Source organism: Heterodontus francisci, unplaced genomic scaffold (genome assembly GCF_036365525.1).
Source record: "Heterodontus francisci isolate sHetFra1 unplaced genomic scaffold, sHetFra1.hap1 HAP1_SCAFFOLD_592, whole genome shotgun sequence".
Taxonomy (NCBI): domain Eukaryota; kingdom Metazoa; phylum Chordata; class Chondrichthyes; order Heterodontiformes; family Heterodontidae; genus Heterodontus; species Heterodontus francisci.
In genome coordinates, this window is record NW_027140616.1 from 723,060 (window position 1) to 740,918 (window position 17,859).

The 17,859-nt window shown below is 45.9% G+C and overlaps 1 protein-coding gene across 1 annotated transcript in view; it reads right to left on the reverse strand.

Moving 5' to 3' along the window:
- Positions 1–17,859, reverse strand: part of uimc1 (ubiquitin interaction motif containing 1) — a gene marked incomplete at its 5' end in the record, with an annotated part of 139,954 nt that overhangs the window by 26,719 nt on the left and 95,376 nt on the right. The window contains one exon of the mRNA XM_068025761.1: positions 11,343–11,451. Coding sequence (XP_067881862.1) covers positions 11,372–11,451 — 80 coding nt within the window. The remainder of the gene's footprint in view (positions 1–11,342; positions 11,452–17,859) is intronic.

The following is a 17,859-nucleotide window of genomic DNA, read 5'->3' on the forward strand; positions in this document are numbered from 1 at the left end:
AGAGTGGAGATTTAAAAAGAGTGAGAAATGTGAGATGGAGTGGAGATTTAAAAAGAGTGGGAAATGAGAGATAGGGCGGAGATTTAAAAAGAGTGGGAAATGAGAGATAGAGTGGAGATTTAAAAAGAGTGGGTAATGAGAGATAGCGTGGAGATTTAAAAAGAGTGGGAAATGAGAGATAGAACGGGGATTTAAAAAGAGTGGGAAATGAGAGATAGAGTGGAGATTTAAAAAGAGTGAGAAATGTGAGATAGAGTGGAGATTTAAAAAGAGTGAGAAATGTGAGATGGAGTGGAGATTTAAAAAGAGTGGGAAATGAGAGATAGAGCGGAGATTTAAAAAGAGTGAGAAATGTGAGATGGAGTGGAGATTTAAAAAGAGTGGGAAATGAGAGATAGAACGGAGATTTAAAAAGAGTGGGAAATGAGAGATAGAACGGGGATTTAAAAAGAGTGGGAAATGAGAGATAGAGCGGAGATTTAAAAAGAGTGAGAAATGTGAGATGGAGTGGAGAATTAAAAAGAGTGGGAAATGAGAGATAGAACGGAGATTTAAAAAGAGTGGGAAATGAGAGATAGAACGGGGATTTAAAAAGAGTGGGAAATGAGAGATAGAATGGAGATTTAAAAAGAGTGAGAAATGTGAGATGGAGTGGAGATTTAAAAAGAGTGGGAAATGAGAGATAGAGTGGAGATTCAAAAAGAGTGAGAAATGAGAGATAGAGTGGAGATTTAAAAAGAGTGAGAAATGAGAGATAGAGTGGAGATTTAAAAAGAGTGGGAAATGAGAGATGGAGTGGAGATTTAAAAAGAGTGAGAAATGAGAGATAGAACGGAGATTTAAAAAGAGTGAGAAATGAGAGATAGAGTGGAGATTTAAAAAGAATGGGAAATGAGAGATAGAGCGGAGATTTAAAAAGAGTGGGAAATGAGAGATAGAACGGAGATTTAAAAAGAGTGGGAAATGAGAGATAGAGTGGAGATTTAAAAAGAGTGAGAAATGAGAGATAGAGCGGAGATTTAAAAAGAGTGAGATTTATTTAGACCATGGGTGGCAGCTGACACCTGTTGTTTGCTATTCCTGCCCATGTGGGAACTTCAGGATACTTCACGTGTACTGGGGGACCATGTGTGTAAGAAGTATCTCCTGCTGCTTGAGCTCAAGCTCAGGGTTTCTGAGCTTGAGGGGCATTTGGAGTCAATGCGGCGCATCAGGGAGGATGAGAGTTTCTCACAGGCAGTGAGAGTTCAGGATAGTAGATGGGTGGCCATCCGGAAGAGTAGGAAGAGGTAGGAATTGCAGGAGTCTTCCACCTTACTCTGCCCACCTCAACAGGACTGGGATCAATGTCCTCACGGGGAGGTTAATTGTGTAATTGGGGTGGGTTTGAACTAAATTGGCAGAAAGATGGGAACCAGAGTATAGAAGTAGAAAAGAGGAATAAGGTGTATAAGGTGGGAAGTGTTGGATCGTACTAAAGAAGGAAGTAGCACTATATTAGATAGGAGCAGACTAAGAAGGACTATGAGGAATATGAAGACAGGCTTATAATGCATCTATGTTAGTGCACAAAGTATGGTGAATAAGGTTGATGAGCTACAAACACAGATAGCTGTGTGGGAATATGATGTCGTGGCAATATTGGAAACGTGGCTGAAAAATGATGAGGACTGGGTGCTTAATGTTCAGGGATACAAAGTGTTCAGAAAAGATAGGGGAGGAAAAGGAGGTGGGGTGGCAGTACTGATTAAGGAAGGCACTGCAGTGTTGGAAAGAGAGGAAGCCTGTGAGTGGGCAAGGACAGAATCCATTTGCTTAGAGTTGAGAAGCAAAAGGGGGATGGTCACACTGCTGGGGGTATTCTATAGGCCTCCAAATAGCAAGAGGAGCAAATCTGCAGGGAAATCACAGAGATAGAATCATAGAATTGTTGCAGCACAGAAGGAGGCCATTTGGCCTGTCATATCCAGGCTGGTTCTCTCACTGAGTCTCACTCCCCTGCCTTCCCATGTAGCCCTACAATATTTTTCTCTTCAGATAATTATACACATCCCTTTTTAAAGCCATGATTGAATCTGCCTCCACCGCACTCTCAGGCAGTGAATTCCAGATCCGAACCACTTGCTGCGTAAAAAGGTTTTACATGTCGCTGTTGCTCCTTTTGCCAAACACCTTAAATCAGTGTCCTCTTCTTTTGAATCCTTCCACCAATGGGAAGTTTTTCCCCATCTACTCTGTTCAGATCCCTCATCAAATCTCCAATCTATCCATATAACTGAAGTTCCTCATCTCTGGAACCATTGTCATAAATCTTTTCTGTACTCTCTCTAATGCCTTCAGATCCTTACTAAAGTGCGGTGCCCAGAATTGGACACAATACTCCAACTGAGACAGAACTAGTGTTTTATACATAACTTCCTTACTTTTGTACTCTAAGCTGCTGTTTATAAAGGCCAGGATCCTGCATGCTTGATTAACTGTTTGCTCAACCTGTCCTACCACCTTCAATGATTTGTGCACATATACCCCCAGGTCCCTCTGCTCCTGCACCCCCTTTAGAATTGTATCCTTTATTTTACATTGTCTCTCCTCATGCTTCCTACCAAAATGTATCACTTCACAATTCTTTGCATTAAATTTTATCTGTCATATGTCTGCCCATTCCACCAGCCTGTCTATGTTCTTTTGATGTTTATCACGATCCTCCTCACAGTTCACAATACTTCCAAGTTTTGTGTCATCCGCAAATTTTGAAGTTATGCCATGTCCTCCTAAGTCTAGGTTATTAATATAGATCAAGAAAAGTGGGGATCCTAACATCGCCCCCTGGGGAATCCCACTAGATACCATCCTCCAGTCTGAAAAACAACCGTTCACCGCTACTCTCTGTTCCCTGACATTTTAGCAAACTTACTATCCATGTTGTTACTGTCCCTTTTATTCCATGGGCTCTAACTTTGCTGACAAGCCTGTCATGTGGCACTTTATCAAATGCCTTTTGGAAATCCATGTACACATCAACTGCATTACCCTCATCAACCCTCTCTATTACCTCATCAAAAAACTCAAGCAAGTTAGTTAAACATGATTTGCCCTTAATTAATCCACATTTGTCCAAGTGACTGTTAATTTTGTCTTGAATTATCTTTTCTAAAAGCTTTCCCACCACCCAGGTTAAATTGACTGACCCATAGCTTCTGGGTTTATCCTCACATGCTTTTATGAACAAGGGAGTAACATTCACAATTCTCCAGTCCTCTGGCACCACACCTCTAAGGAGCAATGGAAGATTATCACATGTGTCTCCACAATTTTCACCCTTAACTTCCTCAGCATCCTCATCTGGTCCTGGTGACTTATCAACTTTATAGCCAGCCTTTCCAATAGCCTCTTTAGCAATCTTTAGCCCATCCAGTGTCTCAGCTACCTCCACTTTCACTATTTGGGCAACATCTTCTTCCTTAGTAAAGACAGACAGATGCAAAATACTCATTTAGCACCTCAGCTATGCCCTCTGCCTCCATGTGTAAATCCCTTTTTAGGTCTCTTATCAGCCCCACTTCTCCTTTTACCACCTTTTTACTATTTATATGCCGGTAGAAGACTTTTGGATTCCCTTTTCTGTTAGCTGCCAGTCTCTTTACATACTGTTTCTTTGCTGCTCTTATTTCTTTTTCATTTCCCCTCTGAACCTTCTATTTTCAGCCTGATTCTCACTCCAGTATCAACCTGACATCTGTTAAATGCACCCTCTTTCAGCTTCACCTTACTCTGTATCTTTTTCGTCATCCAGGGAGCTCTGGATTTGTTTGCCCTACCTTTCCTCCTCGTGGGAATGTACCTTGACTGCCCCCGAACTATCTCCTCTTTAAAGGCAGCCCATTGTTCAGTTACAGTTTTGCCTGTCAATCTTTAATTCCAATTTACCTGGGCCAAATACATTCTCACCCCATTGAAGGTGGTCCTCCCCCAGTTGATTATTTTTCCTCTGGATTGCTCATTGTCCTTTTCCATAGCTAATCTAAACCTAATGATACTATGATCACTGGCCCATAAATGTTCCCCTGCTGACACTTGATCCACTGGTCACACCTGATTCCCTAGAACCAGATCCAGCAAGGCCTCCTTCCTCATTGGACTGAAAACATACTGATATAGAAAATTCTCCTGAACACACTCTAGAAACTCTTGCACCTCTCGGCCCTTTACACTATTACTATCCCAGTGTATATTAGGATAATCAAATTCCCCCATTATAATTACTCTAAAATGCTTGCACCTCTCTGTAATTTCCTTGAAAATTTGTTCCTCTATATCTTTCCCACTAATTGGTGGCCTATAGAATACACCCAGCAATGGAATGGTACCTCTTCTTTCATATCTCTAACTAAATAGATTCTGTCCTTGACTCCTCTCAGACATCCTCTCTCTCCAGCACTGTAATGTTCTCCTTAATTAATACGGCCATTCCTCCCTCCCCTATCTTTCCTGAACATCTTCTATCCAGGAATATTTGCTACCCAGTCCTGCCATTTTTTGAGCCAGGTCTGTTATCGCCACATCGTATTTCCATGTGACTATTTATTTTATTTATTTATTTAGAGATACAGCACTGAAACAGGCCCTTCGGCCCACCGAGTCTGTGCCGAGCAACAAACACCCATTTTATACTAATCCTACATTAACCCCATATTCCCTACCACATCCTCACCTACCGACACTAGGGGTAATTTACAATGGCCAATTTACCTCCCAACCTGCAAGTCATTGGCTGTGGGAGGAAACCGGAGCACCCGGCGGAAACCCACGCAGTCACAGGGAGAACTTGCAAACTCCGCACAGGCAGTACCCAGAACTGAACCCGGGTCACTGGAGTTGTGAGGCTGCAGTGCTAACCACTGCGCCGACTATCTGCTCTTGTAGCTCACCAACCTTATTGACCATACTCTGCATGTTCACAAACATGCACAGTAAACCTAATTTAGACCTCACTGTATTTCCTCCTACTCTGACCACCCCTCCCACCCCCATACCTATTTTCTATTCTAGCGCTATCTGTGTTGCCCAGTTTTCTGTGCACCTTGGTTTTCCTCTATCTTATCTCCTTGTTCCCACACCCCTGTCAAGTTAGTTTAAACCCTCCCCAATAACACTAGCAAAGCATCCCTTAACGACATTGGTCCTGGCTATATTCAGGTGCAACCTGCCCAGCCTGTACAGGTCCCATCATCTCCAGAACTGATCGCAATGTCCCAGGAATCTAAAGCCCTCCCTCCAGCACCATCTTTCCAGCCACTCATTCATCTGCTCTCTCCTCCAATTTCCTCCTAGCACATGGCACTGGGAGTAATCTGGAGATTACTAGCTTTGACGTCCTGCTTGCTGGCTGCTTTTCTAGCTCCTTAAACTCTGCCTGCAGGACTTCATCCCTCTTTCTACCTATGTCATTGGTACCAATATGGACCATCACCACTGGCTGTTCACTCTCCCCGGTCAGGCTGCTCTGCAGCTGCTCAGTGACATCCTTGACCCTGGCAGCAGGGAGGCAACATATCATCCTGGATTCATGACTGCAGCCGCAGAAATACCTGCTTGTTGTCTTAATTATCGAATCCTGTATCATTACTGCTTTTCCACTCTTCGTCCTGCCCCGTTGTCCAGTTACCATGGATTAGGTTCTGGCTGTACACCCCAGAGGATCAGAATACTGGTTCTAGAGTGAGATGCACTCAGGACCTCCTGCACCACCTGCTTGGTCGTCCTTGACTGTCTGGTAGTCACCCATTCCCTCTCTGCCTGTATACTGTTCAGCTGGAACAAAAAGTGTCCTGGAGTTCCCACACAGAACAGGATACGCACTCCATGGGATTGAGCTGCCCTGCCATGCCTCTGTTGTTTAGACTATTAAACATACTACCCGTAGTCCCTCGGGATTGAAAATGACTTGCTTCCATTCCGATATGAAGAGTTCCAACATGGCTGGTAAGTGCAATGTGGGATCTGCAGACTGTGCCACGTGAGGGGCAGGCGGTGCTTGAAGGGTGAGGTAAATGAGTAGTTTGGAGGTTTGTGCGCTCCTTCCGACGCCTCAACTTCGTCTCCGTGTGTTCCCTTGCTGCTTAATTTTAATTTTATCCCCTAGATTTGATTAATTGAATTGATTGTAAATTATCAAATTCGCCTTAGTTGGAGGCTAAATAATTAATCTAGTCTTACATTAAATTTGATTAAATTAGTTTAAACATAATTATATAAAAATAAAGATTCAAAGCTTACTCGACCCAGGTAACTCCTTGTCCTGTGACATCACTTTGCAATATGTGCTATACTATAGAGTGGTGATATTGAGGAACTTTAATTCCCCAAATAACGATTGGGATAATGTTAGGGAAAGGGGCAGCAGCAATTTCTAAAATGTGTTCAGGAGAACTTCCTTCACCAACTAGAAAGGAGGCATTGCTAGATCTGACGCTGGGGAATGAGATGGATCCAGTGTCAGCAGGGGAACACTTGGGTAAGAGTGGTCATCATATCATAAAGTTTAGATTAATGGAGAAGAGCAAAGAACTATCTAAAGTATAACGTCTAAATTGGAAGAGGGCTAACTTCAATGGAAGCAAGACATTTCAATCCCGAGGGACTACCTAAGAGAAGAGTATGTTTAATAGTCTAAAAAATAGAGGCATGAATGGATGAAAGGGGATCTAACCAGGAAAAATGGAACCAAAGAGGGGGACAGGAAAAACTAACAGAACAACAGGTGATCTTTCACAGAATCACAGGATCGTTACAGTGCAGGAGGCCGCCATTCGGCCCATCATGTCTGCACCGGCTCTCCAAAAGAGCAATTCCCTCAGTTCCATTCCCCCACCTTCTTCCCATAACACTGCACATTCTTCCCTTTCATATAACTGTCTAATTCCATTTTGAATGCTTCAAATGAACCTGCCTCCACTACGTTCTCAGGCAGCGCATTCCAGACCTTAACGACTCGCTGCATGAAAAAGTTTTTCCTCATGTCACTTTTGCTTCTCTTACCAAATACTTTAAATCTGTGCCCTCTCATTCTCGATCCTTTCACGAGTTGGAACAGTTTATCGCTATCTACTCTGTCCAGACCCCTTATGATTTTGAATACCTCTATCAAATCACCTCTCAGCATTCTCTTCTCCAAGGAAAACAGTCCGAACTTCTCCAATCTATCTTCAGAACTGAAATTCCTCATCCCTGGAACCATTCACCCAGAGAGCGGGAAACAGCGAGAACGGAGCGGAGCATAAAAAGACCGGGAGACAGCGAGAGTTCACAAGGAGAGCGGAGCAAGAGCATAAAGAGCCCAGGAGAGCGAGCGTGAGAGTGCACTCAGAGAATGGGAAAGAGCGAGAGCAGAGCGGAGCATAAAGAACCCAGGAGAGAGAGTGAAAGTTTACAAGGAGAGTGGGAAACAGCGAGAGCAGAGCGGAGCATAAAGAGACCAGGAGAGAGAGAGAGTGAGAATTCACTCAGAGAGCGGGAAATAACGAGAGCAGAGCATAAAGAACCCGGGAGAGAGAGAGCGAGAGTTCACTCAGAGAGCAGGAAACAGCAAGAGCGAGCGAGAGTTCACTCAGAGAGCAGGAAACAGCGAGAGCGAGCGAGAGTTCACTCAGAGAGCGGGAAACACCGAGAGCGGAACGGAGCATAAAGAGACCGGGAGGGAGAGCGAGAGTTCACTTGGTGAACGGGAAGCACCGAGAGCGGAGCAGAGCATTAAGAGACCAGGACAGAGAAAGAGCAGAAGTTCACTCGGCGAGGGGGGAAAACAGTGACAGCGGAGAGTTCACTCAGAGAGTGGGAAACAGCAAGAGCGGAGCGCAGCATAAAGAGACCGGGAGAGAGAGCGCGAAAGTTCACTCAGAGAGCGGGAAAGAGCAGAGCGGAGCATAAAGAGACCAGGAGAGAGAGCGAGCGAAAGTTCACTTGGGAAGGGGGCAAACAGTGAGAGCGGAGAGTTCACTCAGAGAGCGGGAAACAGATTTGTAAAAGGTAGATTGTGCTTGACTAATCTAATTGAATTTTTTGATGAATGTACTGCAGTTTGATGAAGGGGATGCAGTGGAGGTTGTCTATATATATCTTGAGAAAGTGTTTGACAAAGTTTTAAAAATTTATTCATGGGATGTGGGCATTGCTGGCTAGGCCAGCATTTATTGCCCATCTCTAATTGCCCTTGAGAAGGTGGTGGTGAGTTGCCTTCTTGAACCGCTGCAGTCCATGTGAGGTAGGTACACCCACAGTGCTGTTCGGAAGGGAGTTCCAGGATTTTGACCCAGTGACAGTGAAGGAATGGCAATATAGCTCCAAGTCAGGATGGTGTGTGAATTGGAAGGGAACTTGCAGGTGGTGGTATTCCCATGCACTTGCTTCCCTTGTCCTTCTCGGTGGTAGAGGTCGCGGGTTTCCAAGGTGCTGTTGAAGGAGTCTTGGTGTGTTGCTGCAGTGCATCATGTAGATGGTACACACTGCTGCCACTGTGCATCGGTGGTGGAGGGAGGGAATGTTTGTGGATGGGGTGCCAATCAAGCGGGCTGCTTTGTCCTGGATGGTGTCGAGCTTCTTGAGTGTTGTTGGAGCTGCACCCATCCAGGTAAGTGGAGAGTATTCCATCACACTCCTGACTTGTGCCTTGTAGATTGTGGACAGGCTTTGGGGAGTCAGGAGGTGAGTTACTCGCCGCAGGATTCCTAGCCTCTGACCTGCTCTTGTAGCCACGGTATTTATATGGCTACTCCAGTTCAGTTTCTGGTCAATGGTAGCCCCGAGGATGTTGATAGTGGGGGATTCAGCGATGGTAATGCCGTTGAATGTCAAGGGGAGATGGTTAGATTCTCTCTTGTTGGAGATGGTTATTGCCTGGCACTTGTGTGGCGCGAATGTTACTTGCCACTTATCAGCCCAAGCCTGGATATTGTCCAGGTCTTGCTGCATTTCTACATGGACTGCTTCAGTATCTGAGGAGTGACGAATGGTGCTGAACATTGTCCAATCATCAGCGAACATCCCCACTTCTGACCTTATGATTGAAGGAAGGTCATTGATGAAGCAGCTGAAGATGGTTGGGCGTAAGACACTACCCTGAGGAACTCCTGAAGTGATGTCCTGGAGCTGAGATGATTGACCTCCAACAACCACAACCATCTTCCTTTGCGCTAGGTATGACTCCAGCCAGCGGAGGGTTTTCCCCCTGATTCCCATTGACCTCAGTTTTGCTAGGGCTCCTTGATGCCATACTCGGTCAAATGCTGCTTTGACGTCAAGGGCAGTCACTCTCACCTCACCTCTTCAGTTCAGCTCTTTTGTCCATGTTTGAACCAAGGCTGTAATGAGGTCAGGAGCTGAGTGGCCCTGGCAGAACCCAAACTGAGCGTCACTGAGCAGGTTATTGCTAAGCAAGTGCCACTTAATGGCACTGTTGATGACACCTTCCATCACTATACTGATGATTGAGAGTAGGCTGATGGGGCGGTAATTGGCCGGGTTGGACTTGTCCTGCTTTTTGTGTACAGAACATACCTGGGCCATTTTCCAATTTTCCTTGCTACCCTTCTTAAACAGAGGAACAACATTGGCTATTCTCCAGACCTCTGGGACCTCACCTGTAGCCAATGAGGATGCAAAGATTTCTGTCAAGGCCCCAGCAATTTCTTCCCTTGCCTCCCTCAGTATTCTGGGGTAGATCCCATCAGACCCTGGGGCCTTATCTACCTTAATGCTTTGCAAGACACCCAACACCTCCGCCTTTTTGATAATGAGATGACTGAGACTATCGACACTCGCTTCCCTAGGCTCATCATCCACCAAGTCCTTCTCCTTGGTGAATACTGATGCAAGTCAGTAGGAGGTTACCTTGCCCATGTTTGATCTGATGCCATGAGACTTCATGGGGTCCGGAGGCGATGTTGAGATTCCCAGGGCAACTCCCTCCTGACTGTATACCACTGTGTCGCCACGTCTGCTGGGTCTGTCCTGCCAGTGGGACACGACATACCCGGGGATGGTGATGGCAATGTCTGGTACATTGTCTGTAAGGTATGATTCCGTGAGTATGACTCACATAAAAGTCTGGTTAACAAAACTGAGGCTCATGGAATAGGAGGATCAGTGTATGCTTGGATTTAAAAAATGGCTTCAGAACAGAAAATAATGAGTCACAGCAAATGGTTGTTGTTTAGACTGGAGGATGGTGTTCCCCAAGGGTGAGTGCTGGACCACAGCTTTTTTTGGATATTGGAATACAAAGTAAAATTTCAAAATTTGCTGATGACACCAAACTTGGAGGTGTGGCAGTGAGGATGATACCCAATCGACTGCAACAGGTCATAGATAGGCTCGCAGAATGGGCAGACAAGTGGCAGAGGGAATTTAATGCAGAGAAGTGTGAGGTGATGCATTTTGGGAGAAGGGCTGGGGCGAGGTGATTTAGACTTAATGGCAAAGTTCTCAAGAGTGTTCAGGAACAGAGGGACCTGGGGTTCACTTGCATTTTTCTTTGAAGGCAGCAAGACATATTGAGAGATTAGTTCACAAACCATATGGGATCTTGGGCTTCATAAACAGAGGTAGAAAGTACAAAAGCAGGGAAGTTATGTTGAACCTTTTATCAAGCTCTCTTTCGAGCAAAGGAAATTGTGGGGAGATTTGATAGAGGTATACAAGATTATGACAGGTTTGGATGAGGCAGACAAAAAAAAGTTGATGGTACAAGCAGCAGGGGACACAGATTTAAGATTCTGGGCAAGAGATGCAGTAGGGGTGTAAAGAAGAACCTTTTCACAGAGCGACTGGTGACGACCTAGAACACTGCCTACAAGGATGGTGTAAATGGAGATTGTGAATGATTTCAATAGGAAATTAGATGGGCATATGAGGGAAATACACTTGTAGGGCTAGGGGGGATGAAGCAGGCTAATGTGACTGACTGGATTGCTCTCCAGAGAGCCAGCATGGAATCAATGGGCCGAAAGCCCTCCTTCTGTGCCGGAAAGACTCTCTGACCCTCGCACTGTGACGCAGTGGTGCCTCGCACCCAGACATGCCTCCACATGCACACCACACCAAGAGACACACCAATGCACAACAACACGTTCATACCAACACACTCGGGACACAGAACACTCACAACATGCTTAGGAAACACACAGATACACCTTTACCATTGCACATCAGCATAAGGTGACACACTGAACATGATATACTTTCAATTGGACAAACAAACACACAGACATACACTGAAACATGCCAACATTGAAACACCTGCACTGCAACACAAACTCACACTGTGACCCTGGCGCACACAGACTCACATTGAGACATTCGTGAGCTGCCCCAGCACTCACTGCTGGAACAGAGAAAGGTTGGATCCATCTGTGCCATTCTGTTTCCCTGCTCTGCGTGGTTTGCTGCGAGTCCGCACTGTGAGAAGAGGAAACAAGAGTGAGGGGTAGTTCCAGAAGTTTTAATCATTCAACCTCCACTAACTTTATCTGAGCAGCAATCAAAAATAATAAAAAAGCCTAATACAGCATTGGCCTCTATCTCCAGGGACTGGAATACAAAAGGATAAAGTTATGCTATGATAATATAAAATGCTGGTTAGAGACATTTGGAGTACAGTTTTCAATTGTGGCTATCGCACCCCAAGAAGGATACACAGGCCTTGGAGTAGGTGTGGCATAGATTCACCAGAATCAGACCAGAGCTAAAATTAAAAGGATAGTTTCATAGAAAAGGCTTGTCAAAACCCGAAAACAGAAGAACAAGGGGTAATCTAACAGAGGTGTAAGATGCTAAGGGGATTCGACAGAGGAGACTGCATAGACATATCCAGACACCAGAACAGTTCAGACACATCCAGACACTGCAACAGGGCAGTATAGACACACCCAGACAGACAAAGACAGACACTCGCAAACACCGTGACAGGACAGGTCAGACACAGGCACACCCTGAGACAGAACAGATCAGACACACCAAGACACTGCGACAGCAAAGACACATCAAAACACTGCGACAGTACAGACCCACCCAGGCACTGGGACTGGACAGGACAGACACACCTGGACATCGGGACTGGACAGTATAGGCACACCCAGAAACTGGGACTGGACATTACAGACACATAGGAACAAAAAAAATAGGAGCAGGAATAGGCCATTCGGCCCTTCGAGCCTGCTCCACTATTCATTATGATCATAGTTGATCATCCAACTCAGTAACCTGTTCTCACTTTCTCCCCATACCCTTTGATCCCTTTCGACCCATGAGCTATATCTAACTCCTTCTTGAAAACATATAATGTTTTGGCCTCAACTACTTTCTGTGGTAGCGAATTCCACAGGCTTACCACTCTCTGGGTGAAGAAATTTCTCCTCATCTCAGTCCTGAAAGGTTTACCTCCTATGACCCTGATTCTGGACTCCCCCACCATCGGGAACATCCTTCCTGCATCTACCCTGTCAAGTCCTGTTAGAATTTTATAGGTTTCTATGAGATCCCCCCTCACTCTTCTGAACTCCAGCGAATATAATCCTAACTGACTCAATCTCTCCTCATACATCAGTCCCACCATCCCAGGAATCAGTCTGGTAAACCTTCGCTGCACTCCCTCTATAGCAAGAACATCCTTCCTCAGATAAGGAGACCAAAATTACACACAGTATTCCAGGTGTGGCCTCACCTAGGCCCTGTATAATTGCAGCAAGACATCCCTGCTCCTGTACTCGAATCCTCTCGCTATGAAGACCAACATACCATTTGCCTTTTTTACCACCTATTGGACCCGCATGCTTACCTTCAGCAACTGCTGTATGAGAAAACCCAGGTCCCGTTGCTTATTCCCCTCTCTCAGTTTATAGCTGTTCAGGTCATAATCTGCCTACCTGTTTTTGCTACCAAAGTGGATAACCTCACATTTATCCACATTATACTGCATCTGCCATGCATTTGCCCACTCACTTAACTTGTCCAAATCATAGAAGCCTCTGTGCATCCTCCTCACCAGTCACCCTCCCACCCAGTTTTGTGTCATCTGCAAATTTGGAGATATTACATTTAGTTCCCTCATCTAAATCATTAATATATATTGTGAGTAGCTGGGGTCTTAGCACCAATCCCTGCGGTATCCCACTAGTCACTGCCTGCCATTCGGAAAAAGACCCATTTATCCCTACTCTTTGTTTCCTGTCCGCCAACCAATTTTCTGTCCATCGCAATACACTACCCCCAATCCCATGCACTTTTACTTTTCACGCTAATCTCTTATGTGGGACTTTGTCGAAAGCCTTCTGAAAGTCCAAGTAAACCACATCCACTGGCTCCCCCTCATCAACTCTACTAGTTACATCCTCAAAGAATTCTAGTAGATTTGTCAAGCATGATTTCCCTTTCGTAAATCCATGCTGACCCTGTCCAATTCTACCACTGTTCTCCAAGTGCTGTGCTATAAAATCTTTGATAATGGACTCTAGAATTTTCCCCACTACAGAAGTCAGGCTGACTGGTCTATAATTCCCTGTTTTCTCTCTACCTCCCTTTTTAAATAGTGGGGTTACATTAGCTACCCTCCAATCTGTCGGAACTGTTCCAGAGTCTTTAGAATCTTGGAAGATGACCACCCCAATGCATCCACTATTTCTAGGGCCACTTCCTTAAGTACTCTGGGATGCAGACCATCAGTCTCTGGGGATTTATCGGCCTTCAATCCCATCAATTTCCCCAACACCATTTCTCTACTAATACTGATTTCTTTCAGTTCCTCTCTCTCACTAAGCCCTGTGTTCCCCATTTCTGGTATGATATTTGTGTCCTTCTTTGTGAAGACAGAACCAAAGTGGGTGAGCCATTTCTTTGTTCCCCATAATAAATTCCCCTGTTTCTGACTGCAAGGGACCTACATTTGTCTTCACCAATCTTTTTCTCTTCACATACCGTTAGAAACGCTTTTATATGCCCCGCAAGTTTGCTCTCGTGCTGTATTTTCCCCTTCTTAATCAATCCCTTGGTTCTCCTTTGCTGGATTCTAATCCTCAGGTCTGTTGTTTTTTCTGGCGAATTTATATGCCTCTTCCTTGGATCTAATGCTATCTCTAATTTCCCTTGTAAGCCATGGTTTGGCTACCTTTCCCATTTTACTTTTGCGCCGGACAGGAATAAACAATTGTTGCAGTTCATCCATGCGCTCTTTGAATGTTTGTAATTGCCTTTCCACCGTCATCCCTTTAAGTAACGTTTCCCAATCCATCATAGCCAACTCGCGCCTCAGACCTTCGTAGTTTCCTTTACTAAGATTCAGGACCCTAGTCTTAGAATCAACTATGTCACTCTCCATCTTGATGAAGAATTCTATCATATTATGGTCGCTCATCCCCAAGGGGTCTCGCACAACCAGAATGCCAATTATTCCTCTCTCATGACACAGTACCCAGTCTAGGATGGCCTGTTCTCAAGTTGGTTCCTCAACGTATTGGTCCAGAAAACTATCCCGTACACACTCCAAGAATTCCTCCTCTACGGTATTGTGACTAATTTGATTTGCCCAATCTACATGCAGATGAAAGTCACCCATAATTACAGATGTTCCTTAATCTCATGCATCTCTAATTTCTTGTTTAATGCCATTCCCAACATCACCACTACAGTTTGGGGGTCTATATACAGCCTCCACTGACGTTTTTTTGCCTCTTAGTGTTCCTCAGCTCTACCCATACAGATTCCACATCGTCAGAGCTAATATCTTTCCTCACTATTGCGTTAATCTCCTCTTTAATCAGCAATGGAACTCCACCACCTTTTGCTTTTTGTCTGTCCTTCCTAAATACTGAATACCCCTGGATGTTCGTTTCCCATCCCTAGTCACCTTGCAGCCATGTCTCCGTAATCCCCACTATATCATATCCGTTAACATCTATTTGTGCGATTAATTCACGCACTTTATTGCGAATGCTCCGCACGTTAAGGCACAAAGCCTTAAGGCTTGTCTTTTTAACATTACTTGGCCCATTCCCACAATTTTTCACTGTGGCCCTGTTTGATTCTGGCCCTTGATATCATTGCCTATCACTTTTCTTATTCCCCTTATTGTCTTTTATTCTTGTATTTGATTCCCCCCTCCTCTGACTACTTGCAAATCCCCCTGCCATTTTAGTTTAAACCTTCCCCAACCACTCTAGCAAATACTCCGCCTCGGACTTCAGTCCCGGTCCTGCCCAGGTGTAACCCGTCCAGTTTGTACTGGTCCCACCTCCCCCAGAACGTGTAGAATGTCCCAGGTATCTAAAACCCTTCCCCTCACACCAACTCCTCAGTCACATATTCATCCGATATATCCTGCTATTTCTACTCTGACCAGCACGTGGCACTGGTAGTAATCCTGAGATCACTACCCTTGAGGTCCTACTTTTCAACTTACTTCCTACATTCAGCTTTTAGGACCTCAGCCTTTTTTTTAACCTACGTACACCCAGACAGTACTGAACAGTACAGACACATCCAGACACTGGGACTGGACAGCACAAACACAACTAGACACCAGGTCGGGACAGTACAGACACAACCAGACACAGGGGCTGGACAACACAGACACACCCAGACACTGGGACTGGACAGTACAGACACACCCAGGCCCGAAACTGGACAGTACAGACCCAGACACCGGGACTGGACAGTACAGACACACCCAGACACGGGGACAGTATAGACACACACAGACACCGGGATTGGACAGTACAGACGCACACAGACACCGGGATAGGACAGTATAGACACACCCAGACACCGGGATAGAACAGTATAGACACACCCAGACACCGGGACAGGACAGTACGGACGCACCCAGACTCCAGGACAGGACAGGACAGTGCAGACAGACCCAGATGCCAAGACAGTACAGACACCGCCACACACATCCAGACTCTGAGTCAGTACAGGCACATGCAGACGCTGGGACAGGACAGTACAGACACACCCAGACACCGGGATAGGACAGGAGAGACACACCCAGACACCAGGACTGGACAGTACAGACACAGGGACTGGACAATACAGACACAGGGACTGGACTGTACAGATACACCCAGACACCGGGACTGGACAGTACAGACAAGGGACCGGACAGTACAGACACACCCAAACACTGGGACTGGACAGTCCAGAAACACCCAGACACCGGGACTGGACAGTACAGACAAGGGACCGGACAGTACAGACACACCCAAACACTGGGACTGGACAGTCCAGAAACACCCAGACACCGGGACTGGACAGTACAGACACACCCAGACACTGGGACAGGACAGTGCAGACACATCCAGACACCGGGACAGGACAGTGCAGACACACCCAGACACCGGGACAGGACAATGCAGACACATCCAGACACTGGGACTGGACAGTACAGACACACCCAGACACCGGGACTGGACAGTACAGACGCACCTAGACACCGGGACAGGACAGTACAGACACACCCAGACACCGGGACAGGACAGTGCAGACACACACCCAGACAACGGGAGAGGACTGCATAGGCACTGCCAGACACTACAGGCATACCCAGACACCAGGTCAGCACAGGCCCCCCGAGACACCAGGTCAGTACAGGCCCCCCCAGACACTGGGAGAGTACAAAACAGGCACACCCAGACTCCAGAACCATACAGGCACACACAGCATACAGACAGCAGGACAATATCGGCAGACCCAGATTACAGGTCAGGACAATATAGACCAGGGTGCCCTGAAACACTGTACTGTTGTGTGCAGCCAATTGTTTAAATGTATGGGTCTGTTAAAATTTTTTCCTGGCTGCCCAAACTTGGTAATGGAATTCGGCCTGACATGTGCTCAGACTGCGCAGGATCCTCTGGGTATAGTGTGGCTGATTGAAGCTTGTCGGTTAGCTCAGTTAACTAGACGGCTGGAGTGTGCGAGAGAAAGACTCCAACAGCACAGGTTCAATTCCTGTACCGGCTGTGGTAGTTTATGGAGGCTTGCCTCCTCGCCTTGACCCAAGCTTCAGGAGTGGTGACCCTCAAACTGTATATCGCCAACTGTCTCACTCACGGGGCAAGATGCCCGTGGTCCTTTGGGACTACGGCTAGAACAACAACACTGGCGTAGAAACACGAAAATAAAAGCAAAATACTGCGGATGCTGGAAATCTGAAATAAAAAGAAGAAATGCTGGAAATACTTAGCAGGTCTGGCAGCATCTGTGGAAAGAGAAGCAGAGTTAACGTTTCAGGTCAGTGACCCTTCATCAGAACTAGCAAATAAGAAAGGTTATAAGCAAGTGAGGCGGGGGTAGGGCAAGAGATAACAAAGCAGAAGGTAGACACTTTATCAAACATCAGGAGCGAAATAAAAAATATTGAAGGTGAACAAGGTAAAAGAGACAAACAAAAATCCCGTCGGAGAGAAGAGCAGAATTTGTTCAAGGTAGGCATTCCTGGGGAATGATCGCTGTTCATACGCACTGTCACCAGCAGAGCACTGATCGTATGCACTGTCACCAGCAGAGCACTGATCGTATGCACTGTCACTAGCAGAGCACTGATCGTATGCCCTGTCACTAGCAGAGCACTGATCGTATGCCCTGTCACTAGCAGAGCACTGATCGTATGCACCGTCACTAGCAGAGCACTGATGGTATGCACTGTCACTAGCAGAGCACTGATGGTATGCCCTGTCACTAGCAGAGCACTGATCGTATGCCCTGTCACTAGCAGAGCACTGATCGTATGCACCGTCACTAGCAGAGCACTGATTGTATGCACTGTCACTAGCAGAGCACTGATTGTATGCACTGTCACTAGCAGAGCACTGA